Source organism: Henckelia pumila, chromosome 1, assembly GCF_033568475.1.
Source record: "Henckelia pumila isolate YLH828 chromosome 1, ASM3356847v2, whole genome shotgun sequence".
Classification (NCBI taxonomy): Eukaryota; Viridiplantae; Streptophyta; class Magnoliopsida; order Lamiales; family Gesneriaceae; genus Henckelia; species Henckelia pumila.
The window spans coordinates 135,930,075-135,947,334 of record NC_133120.1 but is presented as its reverse complement, the minus strand read 5'-3'; the positions used below and the strand labels follow the sequence as shown (position 1 = coordinate 135,947,334).

At 34.4% G+C, this 17,260-nt stretch overlaps 1 protein-coding gene across 1 annotated transcript; it reads right to left on the bottom strand.

The window, feature by feature from the left end:
* Positions 1 to 7,094: 7,094 nt before the first annotated feature.
* Positions 7,095 to 12,681, bottom strand: LOC140877697 (110 kDa U5 small nuclear ribonucleoprotein component CLO). The gene is made up of 11 exons (XM_073281252.1): positions 12,544 to 12,681; positions 11,515 to 12,262; positions 10,792 to 10,860; positions 9,451 to 10,644; positions 9,234 to 9,332; positions 9,007 to 9,165; positions 8,769 to 8,854; positions 8,497 to 8,695; positions 8,095 to 8,205; positions 7,771 to 7,977; positions 7,095 to 7,428 (listed from the first exon to the last, which is right to left on the bottom strand). The coding sequence occupies exons 2-11, from the start codon at positions 12,256 to 12,258 to the stop codon at positions 7,330 to 7,332; spliced, it is 2,967 nt and encodes a 988-aa protein (XP_073137353.1). The 5' UTR covers positions 12,259 to 12,262; positions 12,544 to 12,681; the 3' UTR covers positions 7,095 to 7,329.
* Positions 12,682 to 17,260: the final 4,579 nt, after the last annotated feature.

Below are 17,260 nucleotides of genomic sequence, written 5' to 3'. Positions count from 1 at the left end.
CTTTACCGCCATATCTTTCCAGTATACATGATGTCTTTCATGTGTCGTTACTTCGACAGTATATAGTTGATGAGTCACATATTATACAGTCTACTGACGTTCAGCTAGAGCCAAATCTATCGTATGTTGAACGACCACTCCGTATCCTTGACAGGAAGGAGAAAGTGCTTCGGAATAAGACTATACCACTTGTAATGGTACAGTGGTAGCGCCGAGGCGTTGAAAAAGCAACTTGGGAGACGAGAATCCGTATGCGAGAATAATATCCTGAGTTTTTTGCTTTGTACTTTTGATTACCATGTATCAGTGTAATTACAATTTGTTGTAATAAAACATGGTTTGATGTTTCATATTATTATCTTGATCGTTACTTTAGAATTTATTTCGTGGACGAAATATCTAAAGTTGGGGAGAATATAGTAACCCAGAATCTATTTTAAGATAATATTATGATAAACATGATTAAGGAGTCATTATTTGGTGAAAATAAGTGAAAAATCAGCTCCGGAACGTTCAAAAATGGTAGGAAGGGTCCCGGGGGTCTCGGACAGTTCGAAGGCACCAAAATGAGTTCGGACCATCCGAACCCAGTTTGGAGGCTCCGAACTCAGCATTTCGGAGGTAACGAAGTATAGTATTTAACTTCGGAGGGAAGGCAGGATCGGACGCTCCGAACCCTGTTCGGACGGTCCGAACTCCCTTAGCCAACAAGTCTAGATGACTAAGCCACGAATTTTTACAAGTGTCGCGCATGCACGGATCGAACCATCCAAACCCAGTTCGGAGGCTCCAAACTCAGCCGACCTTGGGGCTATAAATAGGGGTCATTCGGATTCAGTTTGAAATACGAATATCGAGTTTCCTTCTTCAGTTAGTGTGAGATATACATTTGAGGGCTCTATCGGTTTATAATAAGGTTCTGGAATAACAAAGGTGTTGTTATAGTCATCCGGAATTAGCGACTCCAAAGGGCTGACTACGACGAAGGTATGGTCCGGGAATCTATTTAAGTTTTGAGAGTACTTATTAGCTTAGTTCAGGCTTATAAAACTTGTGTAGTGATACGATGAACTTTTGAATATAGGCTTGGAACCTAGGTCCTACTAAGACTTGAACTAGCCTAGAGATACGTACACATTGACTGAGATTGCCAGCGAGTATTCATATTTATATGTTGCATTTATTTGGCATTATTATGTGGCATGATGTATGTTTTAATGCTTTCCATATTCATATGTCATGTGCACATACACGTTGAGCCTGTACTTTGTTATACCGTGATTATAGAGTCGTTCAGCTCTATACTTATATATTGTTTGTCATTGGGAGTACCGCGGCGACGGGGACATGTATGTCTGATTACTCCGATGTACTAGACGAGTGTGGTTGTACCCAGAGGTTGATCCGCGAGGTTGCAGCACTCATGTGGCGCCGTACTGAGCATGACTTATCAAATGACCCGTTACCATTCATCACGATTGCATGCATCATATATTTGTTTTTACTCATGTTTACGTATTGGGCGCTAGTCGCTCACGTCCTAGTTGTTATCTTGGACACCCCATTCCACGGGGCAGGTCATAGGATGGACGGAGCTGGGAGTTCGAGGCAGGACTAGGGAGCAGGAGCCTTGAGGAGTTATTTATATAGCATGATACGATATAGTTGTATAATGTTAAATTTCTAGTTGTTTCAATATGGTGGTATCACTACAGTATTAAGCCTTAAACTTTTGTGCTCGGTGGTTTTGTAATATTATGGGTTATGTTTTCGCACGTATTACTCTGTTAAGTACTTATGTTTTAATTAAGTTTAATACATGTTATAGTTGTCAGTTAGTAGGTGATTCATTGCAGGGTCACTATACTACCGATCCTCACCATGTTATATTTATAATTTTCGAAAACAATAATATTTTATTCTTATATTTTTCATAATTTATTTCATAATAATTTATATTGTAATTTTAAAATTCAAACTTTAATTTAATCACAATATCTTATGAAATTTTGAATTGTTAATATATTTGTATAAGAAACATTATCCTAAAACAAAAATAAAATAAATATCTTTATAGTACTATGCTCTTAAAATTTAGTGTTAATTTATATGAAATGACTAGAGCTCAACAATATCTTTACAGTACTATGCTCTTAATCACTAAAGTATTATGTGTTTTCAAAAATTATTCTAAAATAATAAAATATCTTCCTATTTTTAATCTTATTTTTTAATAAATGTAAATTTACATTTTATCCCAAACACTTTAACATAATCTTGGTAAATAAAAATTTTGTAGCCCACCAGTTTTATGTATTTTATATTAAAAAAAATTGAATAACATTTTGCATATGTATCCTACAAAATATTGACATATAATATGAATAAATTGAGATTTATGATTAAGAAATATATTTTTTTATTTTTTAATTTATTTGCATACGAGGAAAACAATGAAATATTTTGTAGAAATCAAAATCTTACTAGTTAACAAATACAATGATTGAATTTGAGTTTTTTTAAAGGTAAATAGAGATTTTATTATATGAGGAAATAATTAATTAGGAGTAATCTTTTCTATTAGAGAATTATATAAATAAAGTGGAGTGTTATTAACATTTTTTGGAGTGTAAATAACATTTTTCATTATTTATATATAACATATAATGATAAAATATATTATTTTATTTTATACATACGCATCGCGTGTGCATGGTTACACTAGTAGTAATAATAATCCAAAATGACATATCATTTGGATAAATAAAAAAAGGTATCAAACTATAAAAATTCCAAAAAAAAAAAAAAAAAAAAAAAAAGAAACGACAAAGGTACACTTGACCAACACAAAATGCACGTTCTCTCCATCCCACTCATTTAGGCTACATTTCATTTTTCATATGTCCCAAATATATAGTCAAGTTTTCATATTTAATGTTATTTTTCCTATTATTTTACCAATTTACCCCTATTAAAAAAAATTTTTATCATTAACTACTTTTTATAGAATTAAAAATTCATTAAATAATCTTCAAAAAAAAACTTCATTAAATAAGGGCAAAATGGGAAATTTTTTTTAAAAATTTACTTTCTTAAATATTTTCTTAATATGTGTGAAAACACACACTTGCCTATTGGCTGGCTATTGATATGGGACGGATGGAGTACTACTTACATTAATTAATCATTAAAAAAAACAAGAATGCCACCTCTAATCAGATAACTAAACGGAAATCAATATTCACTTTTGTCAGTTGTCACATGGATATCTACTCTATAAATATTACAAAATCTTGCAAATTTTAACATCGCCTTCAGATTCGTTATCGTATAAATCTTTATTCTAAATATCAAATCCGGACAAAGTCAATTATATAGTAATAAGGTCGTTGAAATAAAATTAAAAAGATGTGAAGATTCAAGTTATCAATGATAAGGTAAGAACTATAACCTTACATAAATATAAATTTAGGGTTGAAAATACTATAATGATATATTAACGATTTATATAATGTAGGAACAAATGATATGTTGTCTTCTATTCTCAAACATCATAGACCAATTCCAAGATTTTTGAAGTAAATGTGATGAAGATAAACAAAGATTACCCAAATGTCAATGAAAACATTGAGTTAATCTTTCATACAAACACGGCAATTATAAAAGTTGCTGCAGATAACACAAATTTTATATTCAAATTTAACTTCAAATATATCATTTGTAGAAGTGGGTGATGAAATAAACAAAAGACAAGATATTGAAAAGATCTTCTACATGTTTTCGATCTAAATCTTTAGCAACATATGGAACTAATATCAAAATTTATATAAAGAGATCATAAGAATTGTGAAGAAGGTCAACCACATAATATCAAATTTTATATAAATAGATGTCATAAGAAATGTGAAGAAGGTCAACCACGTAAGTTGTTTCTCGATATATGAAAAAGAACAAGGTTTAAGAAGAGAAATAATACCATCAATCAACATTATGTTTCAAAAAATAATTTTAATTATTAAATTTTACATTTAATTTAAGACAAGATGTATATTACTAGAGACAATCACATTAAATTTATGGGATGACATTGCAAAAATCGAAGGACATTTATTCGAAATGGAAGGAAACACTAACGCAATTGCAGCTTTTGCAACATGAGATTAACATTTTATCTAGGTAATAATTAAGAACCATGAAATTTAAGCATACTTTATATTTACAAGAAATATATACAATTTCTCCTACCAACACCTTATCGAGTGAGCTTGTTGTACAGGACTTGCTCAATGTGATTTATCTGGCTAATGTAATTGCGTAGTATGCAGGCTATTGCATTAGTCGATGACTATGTACCGAAAAATAACGGTTACGGGTTCTCACTTCTCATATCATAAATATATATTTTAGGTGTACCACAACTCCAATCATCATTGACAACGAGAATGCTACTTCAACCGTTATTACAATGAAACATTAGAGATGAAAGCATGATAAACAGTCTAATTTATTTTTTATTTTTTATTTTTTTCCACTATATGACACTAACTTTTATTAAAGTATTTTTTTTTTAGAAAACTTTTATTAAAGTCGTTATTAGTGATTACATATAAATGCACAAATAAATTTATGTGCTAAAAAATTATGGAAAAAAATTTTCGATTCAACTTTTCAGCAAGTGAGCATGAGTTACATTATTGAGAAGTAATCAAAACTAATAAGTTAAATTTATTTCTCAAAGACATTAAACATAACATTAACAGGTTAGAAAACAATGTCAATATGCTGCGTTTACTTAGTGCGATGAGATTACATGTGGATAAATCATACCAGGACTATAAAAATGATTTTTAAGAACGTTGAATAATGATGGATAAACAATAATATGTTTACTTTGAGTTATTAATTTTGGGAATGAAATATTGATTGAAGGACGAATTACAGTTTTACCCTCCACCTATGATAAATAATCTTATGTTTAATTTTGTATTCATATTTGGGCGAGATTATTGTACGTTGAATATTGTAAATTATTATTGATTCAAATATGAGTCATTTTCACTTATCAAAATTATTGGCTATAAAAATTTATATTTTTTAAAAATAGATAAAATTGATAGACTGAGCTATTAAAAAAATGAGAAATTGGAAGGAAAACAAAGGAATTAAAAGAGGGTATATTAGGATTTATGTGGATTTTTTTCATAAATATTGTTCAGGATATGTTATACCAGGAAGAATCTATGCTACCACATGGGCACCGCCCATGTGGAGATCCAACGGTTTTTTTTTTTTTTTTTTTTTTTTTTTGCATTTCAGAAAGTTTTAGTTATTTTTTTATATAGTATAAAATTGGGATGTCTACTAAAATTTTTGCTAATCCTGATATTATTTTTATTATTCGGTATGATTTCGATTCTCTTGTCATCTAATAAAATATTTGATATTTTTCTTAAATTTTAATGGAATAATCGAAGTTTACATTTTCAAGTGTTTTTTTTTTTTTTTTTGTGTTTTTATCAATAGTGGTCAAAGTTGAATTTTCGATTTTCTTGTCCATCCACGCGTCTTTCATTTTTTGTGTTTACTTGGCTTGATAACCATATGATGAACTTATTAATCCAATCACATTCATTGTTTACTTACCAAAAAAACAATTTTCCTCAAATCTCGAGGCCCGTCATTATACCAGATTTCATGAGATTTCTCATCCTTAATTACATATGGTATAACGGACATGCAACAATATGAGAGCTATAATCAAAATAACTAATGAAGATTAGTTGCCCAAAGTGTTCAGGCATGAAAATCAAAATAATTCTATAGTCCGTCTAACAAATAATTTACATAAAGTTCAATTGAAAATAAAAATTAATATTAACGAGAGTATATTGTATAGATATTGTTTGACATTATCAGTCCAAAAAAAATGATCATCTTACAAGAGTAACGTTATTTGAAGATACTGCTAGAGTGTTAATTAGAGTAACAGTCAAAGATTTCATCCAACCGAAAGCAAAAAAATGAAAGTTAATAAATTTATTAAATTTTCTTTAATGTTAGAAATCATCATATTTGATTTCATAAAATAATTTAACAAAATAATAATCAAGTGCATCTAATGACAAACAAATATCTAAAACGACTATTTGCAACAACTTGAAGAAGAACAAACACAAAATTACAAATTTGTATTTAGACTTACAAAATATGATGAAGATTTAAAGGATGTAGGCAATAAATTATAATATATGCAATGCAGAAAACAAAAAGTGTGATAGAAAAGCCAGATCATGAATTGAAGGAAATGAAGAAAATGATGGTCAAAGGAATACAAAAACGCAAAAGAAAAAGACATATAAACCTTAGAGAGATGCAACTCTAACAAAAAAAGAACACAAAGATAGAAAAAAATCGAAATAATTGGGATGACAGATGATGCAAAGTTATCGATATTCATAACTAAAAGAAGCAAAAGAAAACATAAAGCAACAAGGGACCGAAAATTGGAAAAGTTGAAATAAAAAAAAATAATTAAATAAATATCTTGATCATAAACAAACTATATATCAAATTCATGTCAAAGTTAATCTTTATTAAGTGCATAAATGTAATAATGTACTATAGTTTTGCAATATTAATTAATTTTTTTGGTAGTTTCAGTTACCAACGCACGTGTTACTTATTAGTTTTTTTTAACAAAATATGATTTTTCATTTTTAATTAAATAAATATTTAGGTGCGATTTTTTTTATTAAAATCTATTATTTTATAATAATGATTTGATCTTATATTTAGTCTGTGTGCATATCAAACCAATTGTATCTTAAGATTGTGAGATTATCTGTAAGCATTAAATTTCAATCTGTATTTATTAACTGGATTTTGACATATACCACAAAAATACGCCATCTGTGTTCAAATTTTAGTTATCACTCCCATAGAAGATATGGAACAGTTGATGTCCGAATAGAGATCAATTTAAAATGGATAGATTAATCATCCTTGTTATAAACAATGTCAAGTAAAATCATGACATCACTTTCCTAAAGACTAAAGAGGTTCTAAAAATTCCTTCGGGAAAAAAAAAAATGAGGTTCTAAAAATTATCTAACACCATATATAAAACTTCACAACAAAATTAATTTCTCCATTTCATTTTCCATGACAAAATCTAACATCTAAACAGTGAGAAACCTAAATAATACAAATACAAAAATTACAAACGGAGATGCTTTCACAGCTTGGGTATACAATTTTCGCCTTCACAGAAAATAAGCTCCCCCAAGTTCATAATTGGATGCATTCGCCATTAGTCGATTAGCCAATTTATCAGATCATCTGTAGGTGAAGATCAGCGTCCTGTTGAGCTAGTTCGACAAACATTGCCTCATCGAAGAATTTATTAATGCTTACATCTTCAGACATTCCCTAAAGAAAAACAATCCCACACTAAGTCAGCGATCTTCAAAAAACATAAAGCCAAAGTGCAGTCGCAACCAAACATGCAAGTTTCTCTCCCAAACATCTCCTCTAGACTTGTCTTTCCCTACCCCATCCTAATTTCCGAGTCCACAAAAAAAAAACAATTATCTTGTTTGGAACCATTCTTGTATCCATCTTGGATTGAAAGACATGGCCATGATGCATCACAGTGATACCAAATGGGTGGTACGGGCACACGGAAAGTAGAAAACACGGTGCATGATTACAAGAAACAAAATTCTTATTTCTTATGCATCACAAATTGGGTGGAGAAAGAGGAGAACATACCTTTCGACGCCTTGTCTTCACCATAAATTCACGGGCCAAGTGCTGGATTGGAGCTGGCTCCAACGGGCGTAGAACTATACTTTTATCAAGGGGATCTCCAGGGACAATAGCCCAATGATCAAACGCCGATAAGCAGAATGCCTGGCCCTGTGTATGGTACCTCAGGTCCGTTTCAAAACCAAATGACTCTATCACTGGTAAAAATGCCTAATAGTGTACAAAACAGAAAGATGTCATCATGTCAATAAGGAGCTTAATTGCACCAAATAATTTGATTACAAAGTAGAAGATTAGTTTTATAGGACAAAAAACGAGTTCCCAGACCTTAACAATGTAGGCCGGTGTCCCAGGTTGTGGAACATCTGCGGTGACATGGCCACGTCTACGTGATAGCACCGTGTATATGGCAGAAACACAGTCAATTGGGGTCTGAATCTGAAATAACAGTTAATGTTGAGTTACACTGAAAAATTGTTGCAAGAAATGAGGCACTGATGAATTTCCTCATTCGAGTTTCATATTCAGCACACTTCTTGGGAAGCATGGGGTTATAATATTAGCTAATCCATTTGCATAGCATTCATCGCAACCAGATACAACATTGCTTAACTTTAGACAAAAAAAGAGATATTGTTACCCAGTAAACTGGCTAAACTAAAATTGCTAACTGAAGAAGGCAACAATTAATAAATTTTAACTCATGTGAAGATTGAAAAGAAAGCTTACTTCTATGTAGTACACAGGTTCCATGAGCCTAGGTGTTGCCATAAGGAAAGCTGAATAAGCAACACGCCGGGCAGTTGGAATAATCTGCCCAGTTCCACGATTCAAAGGCTCAGGTGCAATTTTTGCATCAACTATTTTGAACTTCACATTTCTGATAGGCTCGTCACAGAGTGGGCCTTCTCGAGCCCCCCACTGAAACCTGTTCAAAGTATATCAGCACAACTATAAAAACAAAATAGTCAGGGAAAAGCAGGATCTATGAATTTAATTACCCTTGAACAATAGAATCTTTGACTGCATTAAGCAAACTCTTGTCTACTTCACTCGACAGTGTGTCATCTAATAAGATATTGGGTCCCTGCATTTACAAAATTATCAATGTTGAAAAAATAGACAAAGCTCACGCAAAGAATCAACTCAATCACAGAATTCGAAGAGCTAGGTCTCGTAAAGTTGATTCAAACTTAGTACAGAGCATTGAGTGGAAAAATAAGGTGGCACATAATTAACCTGTTTGTCAGGACCAAATGCCCAAATAGATCTAGCAGCAAGTAGATCCCAATCATATTTTGTCTGGAAAAAATCACCAAGCTTTTTCCGAGGCCAATCAACGCTTACAACACCATTCTCAATGTCTTCAGCAAGTCCTCTCTCTAATGGTTCAGCAATCTAGAAATTAACATGTAATAAGTAAATAATTTCTACAATTACAATCCTGTGTTGGTTTGCTTTCTTACCATGGTAATTTTATTTTTCTTGTTTGGGGTTTCAGCAAAACATTTCATCGAAGAAGACTCCACAACTGTTTCACAGAACGAGACAACTGGATCTGCCACCTGATAAGAGAACATTAGAGAAAAGCATTACCTCTCAGAAGAAGTACAACACTTACTAAAGGAAAAAATATCTATCGTCAACGGCAATAGAACGGAAAAGAAATGAATAGATAAGCACCTTCACTTCCACTTCTGAATAGAGCTCCCTAAGGTCCTTCATAATAGAATCCAGATACAATTCTCCAGTGCCCAAAATAGTATGCTCCCCAGATTCTTCAACCTTTGTAATTGCTAAAGGATAACTCTTGCTGATCTTCCTTAGACCCTCCACCATTTTTGGCAACTCACTAGGATTCAAAGGCTCGGTAGCAGTTTTTACCACAGAAAGAGTGTTGAACTGAAGTGGCCTGAATATGTAGACATCATCATCATACTCTAAATTGCAAAGTGTTGCTGTCTTCATAATAGAAGCATCCACACCCTCAATGAGAACCCAAGAACCAGGAGGGGCTTTGCTTATCGGAATCCTATAACGAGCTTGATAGACCCATAATTTGGTCACTTCTTTCACTGTCATATCCTCCTCATCATCAGGTGAATAGCCTTCTCCCAGCACTCGTACTGTCTGACCAGTCATAATTTCACCACTATAGACCCTACCAAAAGCATCAAACACACTGCAATCAGATTTAGGATACAGCTTCGTTACGTTGACGATAAGGGGACCTGACGTATCACAATTCTCCATAGACTGGTAAATAATGGAATCCTTCGGTCCAGTATAGATGTGTTCCACTTTCCGAGCAGCAGCTTCTTTAGCAGATGGAACATGCTGAACAAGCATGTCAGTAAAACCTGTGGCAGTACCAAATACCGAGCTACATGCCAACCTTAACAAGGGCCTCACATTCAACCGATAAGCCGCATTACTTAAAGTCACACCAAGGTCCCCAAGGGTAGCTTCCACACTCTTCTTATGTTCTCCAATCACTTGGCTATACAATTTATAAAGCGGCTCAAGCACAAACTGGACAAAGGATCGTTCCACCCCACTAGCCGGCTGTTTCTTCTTAAAAGTTCGGGTATCGGGATCGAAGTAATAATCACCCCAAAGGCGCAGAGCAAACTTATTGGCATCAAATGGAATGCCATGAAGCTTGACATATAGCTTAGCAAATGACTGCAGCGTGAATGACCATCCTGCAGTAGCACTTGCAAAACAAACATTTCCAAGCACAGGATCAACAACTTGAACACTCCCAGCAGTAGAGGAGGCAGCAGTTATGTGGTTATTGATTACTTCAATTGTGTGTCTTAGCTTGTGGTAGGCATCCTTTGGAGGTAACTTGAGTTCAGTTATCAATCTATCAACCTGATATACAGATGAACATATGAGCATATTTATCATAAGAATCTCACCAGATAGCAGTAATAAGTAATAAACAATTAAAAATTTGACATCAATTTACCCCAAAAGTGTTGTAACTTTTGTGTATTTTTATAAGGCTGAACAGATTACCTTGTTTATTACAACAACTATAGGAATGCGTTCCTGGATGGAATGGCGTATAGCCCTCTCCGTATTAACCTGTCAAGACAGTAGAAATGGCAATATATTATAATGCACGAAGCAGTTTGTCAATAGTTTGAAACACAAATATGACCTGAAAACAACAGATCAGGAGTAACAAATCAGCTTACTGCCAAAGGTGATAAATAAATAATTAAGTTTTGAAAATGCAAAGCTAATGAACCAAAGAGAAACCAGAAGGTCTAGAAACAACAATGCACCATAAAAATATAACACGAACCAAACAAGTAATATCTATTTACTGAAGTTTCGTACCACATGTAGAAAAAAAGAATGAAAGAAGAACACAATTTCAGTGCAGAACTTAAAAACAAAGTTAGCTTCAGTTTTTGTAACTAAAAATCCAAGTTGAATCACATTATAATAAAAATTACACAATTTCAATAGCTGCTAAATACATGCATAATCATGCCAAAGTGAAAACAGTTCAATATATTTCTATAGGTATATAAACTCAGAGGGAAAAAATCCAAAATAATTAAACAAATTTAAAGCATCGGCACAAATTATCAGTTATCAATTACTTTCAATGTCGTTCATGATAATTTCCTAAGGAAAATAAAGATCTAGGCAAAATAAATTAAGTCAAATGTATTGTTCAAAAAAAATACTTTCAAGTTAAAGTAAGTTCCCACAAACAAAACAACTAACCATGACTCCTTCCGCAGCATCCACAATTAACACTGCACCATCAGCAAGCCTGAGAGCAGCAGTCATCTCATCAGAAAAGTTAACATGCCCTGGAGTATCCATGATATTGCAAAGATAAGATTTTGAATTGCTATCCTCAAGAACAAGTGACATTGGAACTGCCTTAATGGAAATCTTCCTCTCCTGCTCATCTATTCTTGTGTCAGTGTACCGCATATGCTTCTCACTGTTCTGATCAAAGGTAGATATGTGGTGAGTCTGCTCAACTAACATGTCCATAAATGTCGTCTTCCCATGATGCAAATTGCCAACCAAAGCAACATTCCTAACTAAAGAAGGATTTGACATCAGACCGAGAAGGAACTGTGTTGACACATAAGTTGACGAGTCCTTAACCCCCAACTCAAACTTGAGATTTTTCACAGGCTTGATAATAGGCTGTTCGAGTGGCTGCTCATCTTCATCCATAACCAAAGTTTCAACTTCTTCACCATAAACCTCCTCGGCAGTTGGATAGTACTTTTTGTCCTCAGCCAGGACAATTTGGCTGTCCATATCAACATCTTCAGCAGTGGTTAGCCACCCATTTGATTTTCCAGGCCCGTGTTCATCATCAGACACAGGCCCCTCATCCTCTATCCTGTCGGGCAGCTCCTCCTCATCGTCCTCCTGGTCACTCTCTTGATCTGACTCAATCTCTGGCCCAATATAGTTTCCAAACTCATCGTACAAACTCTCATCCATAGCTCTGCAAAAGCTCAATTCATCATTGGGTTATACCAACCATTACCACGCATACTTTATTAAACCTAATAAAATCTAGGTTCTGCAACAAAAACGAATGGCTCCTCTCCAAACTCTTATTTTATCAGCAGTCAAAACTTAATTGATACCTTACAATACAAAGACTCACGCATTCACTGACAAAAACAAAACATTAAACTAACAATATCCACGCCAAAACAGACCGAACAAAATCCCAACAAAATCTCACCAGAAAGGTAAAAACAGATTACAGAGAAATGATACCTGCTGCCGCAACCACAGTGGCACCGGCTGTTAGCCTAGATTTTAGTGGCAGCGAACGACAGAGAAGGGTGGAGCTAGGGCTGCGAGTACACTGTTTTGGCTTTATTTTTGCTCAGGCTTATGCTCGTGCTTGGTTCTTTTTTCGTTCGTGTTATAAATTGTAATAGGGTTTTTCGAGGTTTTAGAGTTGAAGCCTACATAGATTTTTTTTAATAATAATAATAAATAATATTTAAAATTAAATATCTATACCAGTTTATTAATGTAGTGTTTGGAAGAGCTTTTAAGAAGCACTTTTCACCTTTTTCGTCAACAAAATTTCACAAAATTTCAAAATTTTGTTAAAAAAAAGCTGAGAAGTGCTTCCTAGAAGCTCTCTCAAACACTACCTAAGTAAGACCGTAAAGAAGCCCTTACGATTTACGCATGGTCTCTTAATTTTTTTTTTTTCCAAAAAGCCGCCTTTTGTGGTGGGGGTTTGGCGGACCCCTACCCGTTTATTAGAAATAAAAAAGGAATTACATGAGATGAGGACTAGGCCAAGACCTCTCAAGAAATTACAAAACTTAAAAACAAGAAAACTTTAAATTCAAAAACCGAGATACAAAGACTCCAATGAAAATAAAACTAAGAGTAAATGCAAATATAAGGCATGCACGAACAATCTAATATGCAAATCCCCTTTAGCTGTCCATGAATGTCATCTGGCCCCAACAAAACCGATCCCTCAGCCAAACCCAGATTAGTTAATTCATCAGCCACAACATTAGCTTCCCTGTAGACTTGAGTCTTCCTTACCATCGAAAAATTTAAAATCCCCTGAATTTGCGTCAGTAAGGAACTAAGTTCCCAACAAGTATTGTCCGCATCAATAATGGCTAAAGTTTTCATAGAGTCAACTTTAAGCCATAACGAGAATAAATTATAAGTCTTGCAAATTTGCAACCCCTTAAGAATGACACAGAGTTCGGCTCTCGTATTAGTCTCATATCCAATAGAGTCATGGTAAGCTAGGATACTTTTGTCTGAGTGATCTCTGATAATACCACCAATCCAAGATTCTCCATCAGCTTTCGTACAACCATCTGAGTTAAGTTTGAAATGACTCATTCTCGGTGTCATCCATCGAACCACTCGAATGAATGAGGTTTGAGTAATTCGATGATCGAGCCCCAAAAATCCAGCCACCGCTCCATGACCACGCCAGTGACCCACCCTTAAAACCCCTGCACGGCCAAAAGAAGTAATATACTCGTTAATATTCATGATAATCATGGCCGATTGGATGCGAACACCCCTATGTTTATAGTCATTCCTGGCCTTCCATAGGGATGACAATTTTCCCCATGGGTTCGGGTACCCGCGGGAAAAATCCGAAACGGGACGGGTTTGGGGGAGTATTTTCGGGTATGGGTTCAGGTTCGGGGATTTTTAAAAATCCCTGAAATATATTGGGGCGGGTATGGGGATGTTATTCCCATCCCCGAACCCGCCCCGATAATAATAATAATAATAATAATAATAATAATAATAATAATAATAATAATAATAATAATAATAATAATAATAATAATAATAATAATACAAATATTGTAATTATAAAATTCTATTAAATCTAAAATATTATTAAAAAATTAAAATTAAAGTATTATTATTATTTCGTTAATATATTTTTTTATACATTATATATAATACATTCTTTTATGATAGCTTAGTTTTTTATAACATAAAAATATTATTTGAATCTCATTCATGTTACATACAAATATAAAGTATTTATATTAGTCTAAATATATATTATTTATTTTGATAAATTTAAAAACAATATATAATCTTAATAAATTTTTGATACATAGTATTTTTCTTTAAAATATTAATTTTTATTTATAAAAATATTTTGTATTTAAAATATTTTTATTAATTTTAAAAGTTAGTTTTATAATAAAAAATACCCAAAATATTTTAGGTATTTTATTATAAAATTGAATAATAATTTTTATATAATAATATTTACTAATTCATATATATATATATATATATATATATAAATAAATAAAATTTATTTATAATATAAATAAATATATATATTTTCGGGTATGGGGATGGGGATTTGATCCCCGCGGGGATGGGTATGGGGAATCCCTGATAAAAATTAATGGGGATTGGGGCGGGTATGGGGATCGGATTTGAATTCGGGGATGGGGATGGGGAAGGCATCCCCGTCCCCGAACCGCCCCATTGTCATCCCTAGCCTTCCAGAAGAACCAAATAATCAGAAAAGGGATCAATTACTTAGCATGACCATCCTTAAGCCAATCCTCTCCAATCTTCCAGTTGTTAAAATTACGATGATTTTGAACGCCAAAAAGTCTTGAGAAGTGTTTCCAGACAAACCGAGCAGTAGCACTGAAAAAGAACAAATGTTCAAAGGATTCATGTGCTTGACAACACTGACACAACGAGGCTAGAGCAATCCCTCGATCTATTAAAATATCATCAATAGGAATTTTTTTGTAGAACCACCGCCATAAAAAAAATAGAAATTGTTGGCCTATGAATTTTGGACCAACAGCCTTTGAACCACCCATCCTCTATTTTCCTATTCCGCACCAGATTCCAGGAAGATTTAAGCGAGAACCTGCCGTTAGTAGAACTCTTCCAAATAGCCATATCTTTTCCTGCATGGTGAATAGGCACTTCCAAAACACTCAACGCCAATTCCAGAGGAAGCACAAGAATAAGTCGATCAAGATTCCAATTTCTGCCTTCCAAAAACCACCTGACTAACTTGTTCAACTGACCCAGTATTGGAGCAGATAAGGGACCAGCCGGGTGCCAGGAATCAAACCAAAAAATAATATATCCCTCTCCAATTCCCCAACTAATTTCGGATTCTGCTCTATCCTTGACCTTCATTATTTTGCGCCAAATAGTAGAAATATTCTGCATGGTGCGCACCGCTACCGGGGGATTAGTCCTACAGTATCGAACATGCAAAAATTGACTCCAAAGAGAATCGACAGTCCTGAACCTGGCCCAAAGTTTAATTGAAAAGGCAGTAACTGCATCCTTGAGTCTACGAATACCCAAACCACCTTCAAAAATCGGAAGAAAAATTTTCTCCCATAATATCCAGTGTGTCGTATGCCCTCCATGTTTCTCCCATAGGAACTTAGCACACAGCATTTCGAACCTATGCAGCACCGTTCCCGACGGTTGCATAACTTGGAACAGGTAAATCGGCATAGAACAAAGTACACTCTTAATCAACACAAGCCGACTGCCAAAATAAAGATTTTGAGACTCCCATCCTTGCAGATTATTCCGAGCTCTTGCAATGATATGATTGAAATAAGAACTCTTACGATGACCCAGAAAAAGCGGCGCACCCAAGTATCTAAGAGGCAGTGCACCATCCCCAAAACCTGTAATAGAAAATTATCGCCCTTTCTTATCCTATGAACACTTGGAAGAATTCAATATAACACTATTCGCATTATTAATAAGTTGCCCCGAGCACTGCTCATAGTAATACAAAAAATCTCTAAGAATTCTGATGCCAGGAATCGAGTCATTAGAAAAAAACAATAAGGTCATCCGCATAGGCTAGATGTGAGAGATTGAAAGGCCGCCCCGTATGAAAATGCAGGCTCCTATGCCGAGCAAATAAATCATCCAACCCCCGTGAAAGATACTCTGCCGCAATAATGAACAGAAGCGGTGACAGCGGATCTCCTTGTCGAAGGCCTCTGTTTGAAGAGAAAAAGCCTGATAAAGTACCATTGATATTTACTGAAAACCAACAGTTATGAACACATCGCCAAATTTGATGACAGACTCCGTCCGCAAAACCAAATTCCTGAAGCATCTGGATCAGGAAGTCCCACTGTACTCTATCATATGCTTTGGCCATATCTAACTTCATAATAATATTCCCTCATCTGACTGGATAATTAATATGACTGACCATTTCCAATGCCAGCAGAATATTATCTGAAATCAATCTTCCCGCTACAAAGCCACCCTACGATGGTGAAATAATCTTGGGCAAAATACGGCTCAGGATAAGAGTGACAAGCTTGGTAATAATCTTATTGCTCACATTACACAAGCTAATAGGCCTGAAATCGGTCCATCTATGAGCATCATCAGTTTTTGGAATAAGAATAACAGTGGTAGCTGTGACACTCCTGGGAAGTGGTGAACCAGCCCAAAAATCTTGAACGGTCTCTACTAAATCAGCTTTAATAATATCCCAACATCTCCGATAAAAATCCAGTTGAGAATCCATCCGGACCTGCCGCACTATCCTCATGGAGAGAACAAACACTACCAAACATATATGACTCAGAAATAGGAGCAACCAAAGACAACTTGTCCTCCTCATCTATCAATACAGGTATATGATCAAAGTTTGCCTGATTCGGAGCAGTTGGTTCCCCAGTTAGCAAATTCTGAAAAAACTTAACTCCAGAATCCATAATACTCAACGGATTTTCCAAGGCAACTCCATCATCCCAAATCCTGAAAATTTTATTCCTGGATGTCCTACGATTAACTATATTGTGGAATAATTTAGTGTTTTTCTCACCCTCCACCAGCCACTTAGCAGACGCTTTTTGTTTCCAGAACACCTCCTCCATGGAAAGACAAAGCGACAAGTTAGATTGAGTCAGAGACAATGCCGCCCTATTCTCCTCAGTAGGAGCAGCATCAT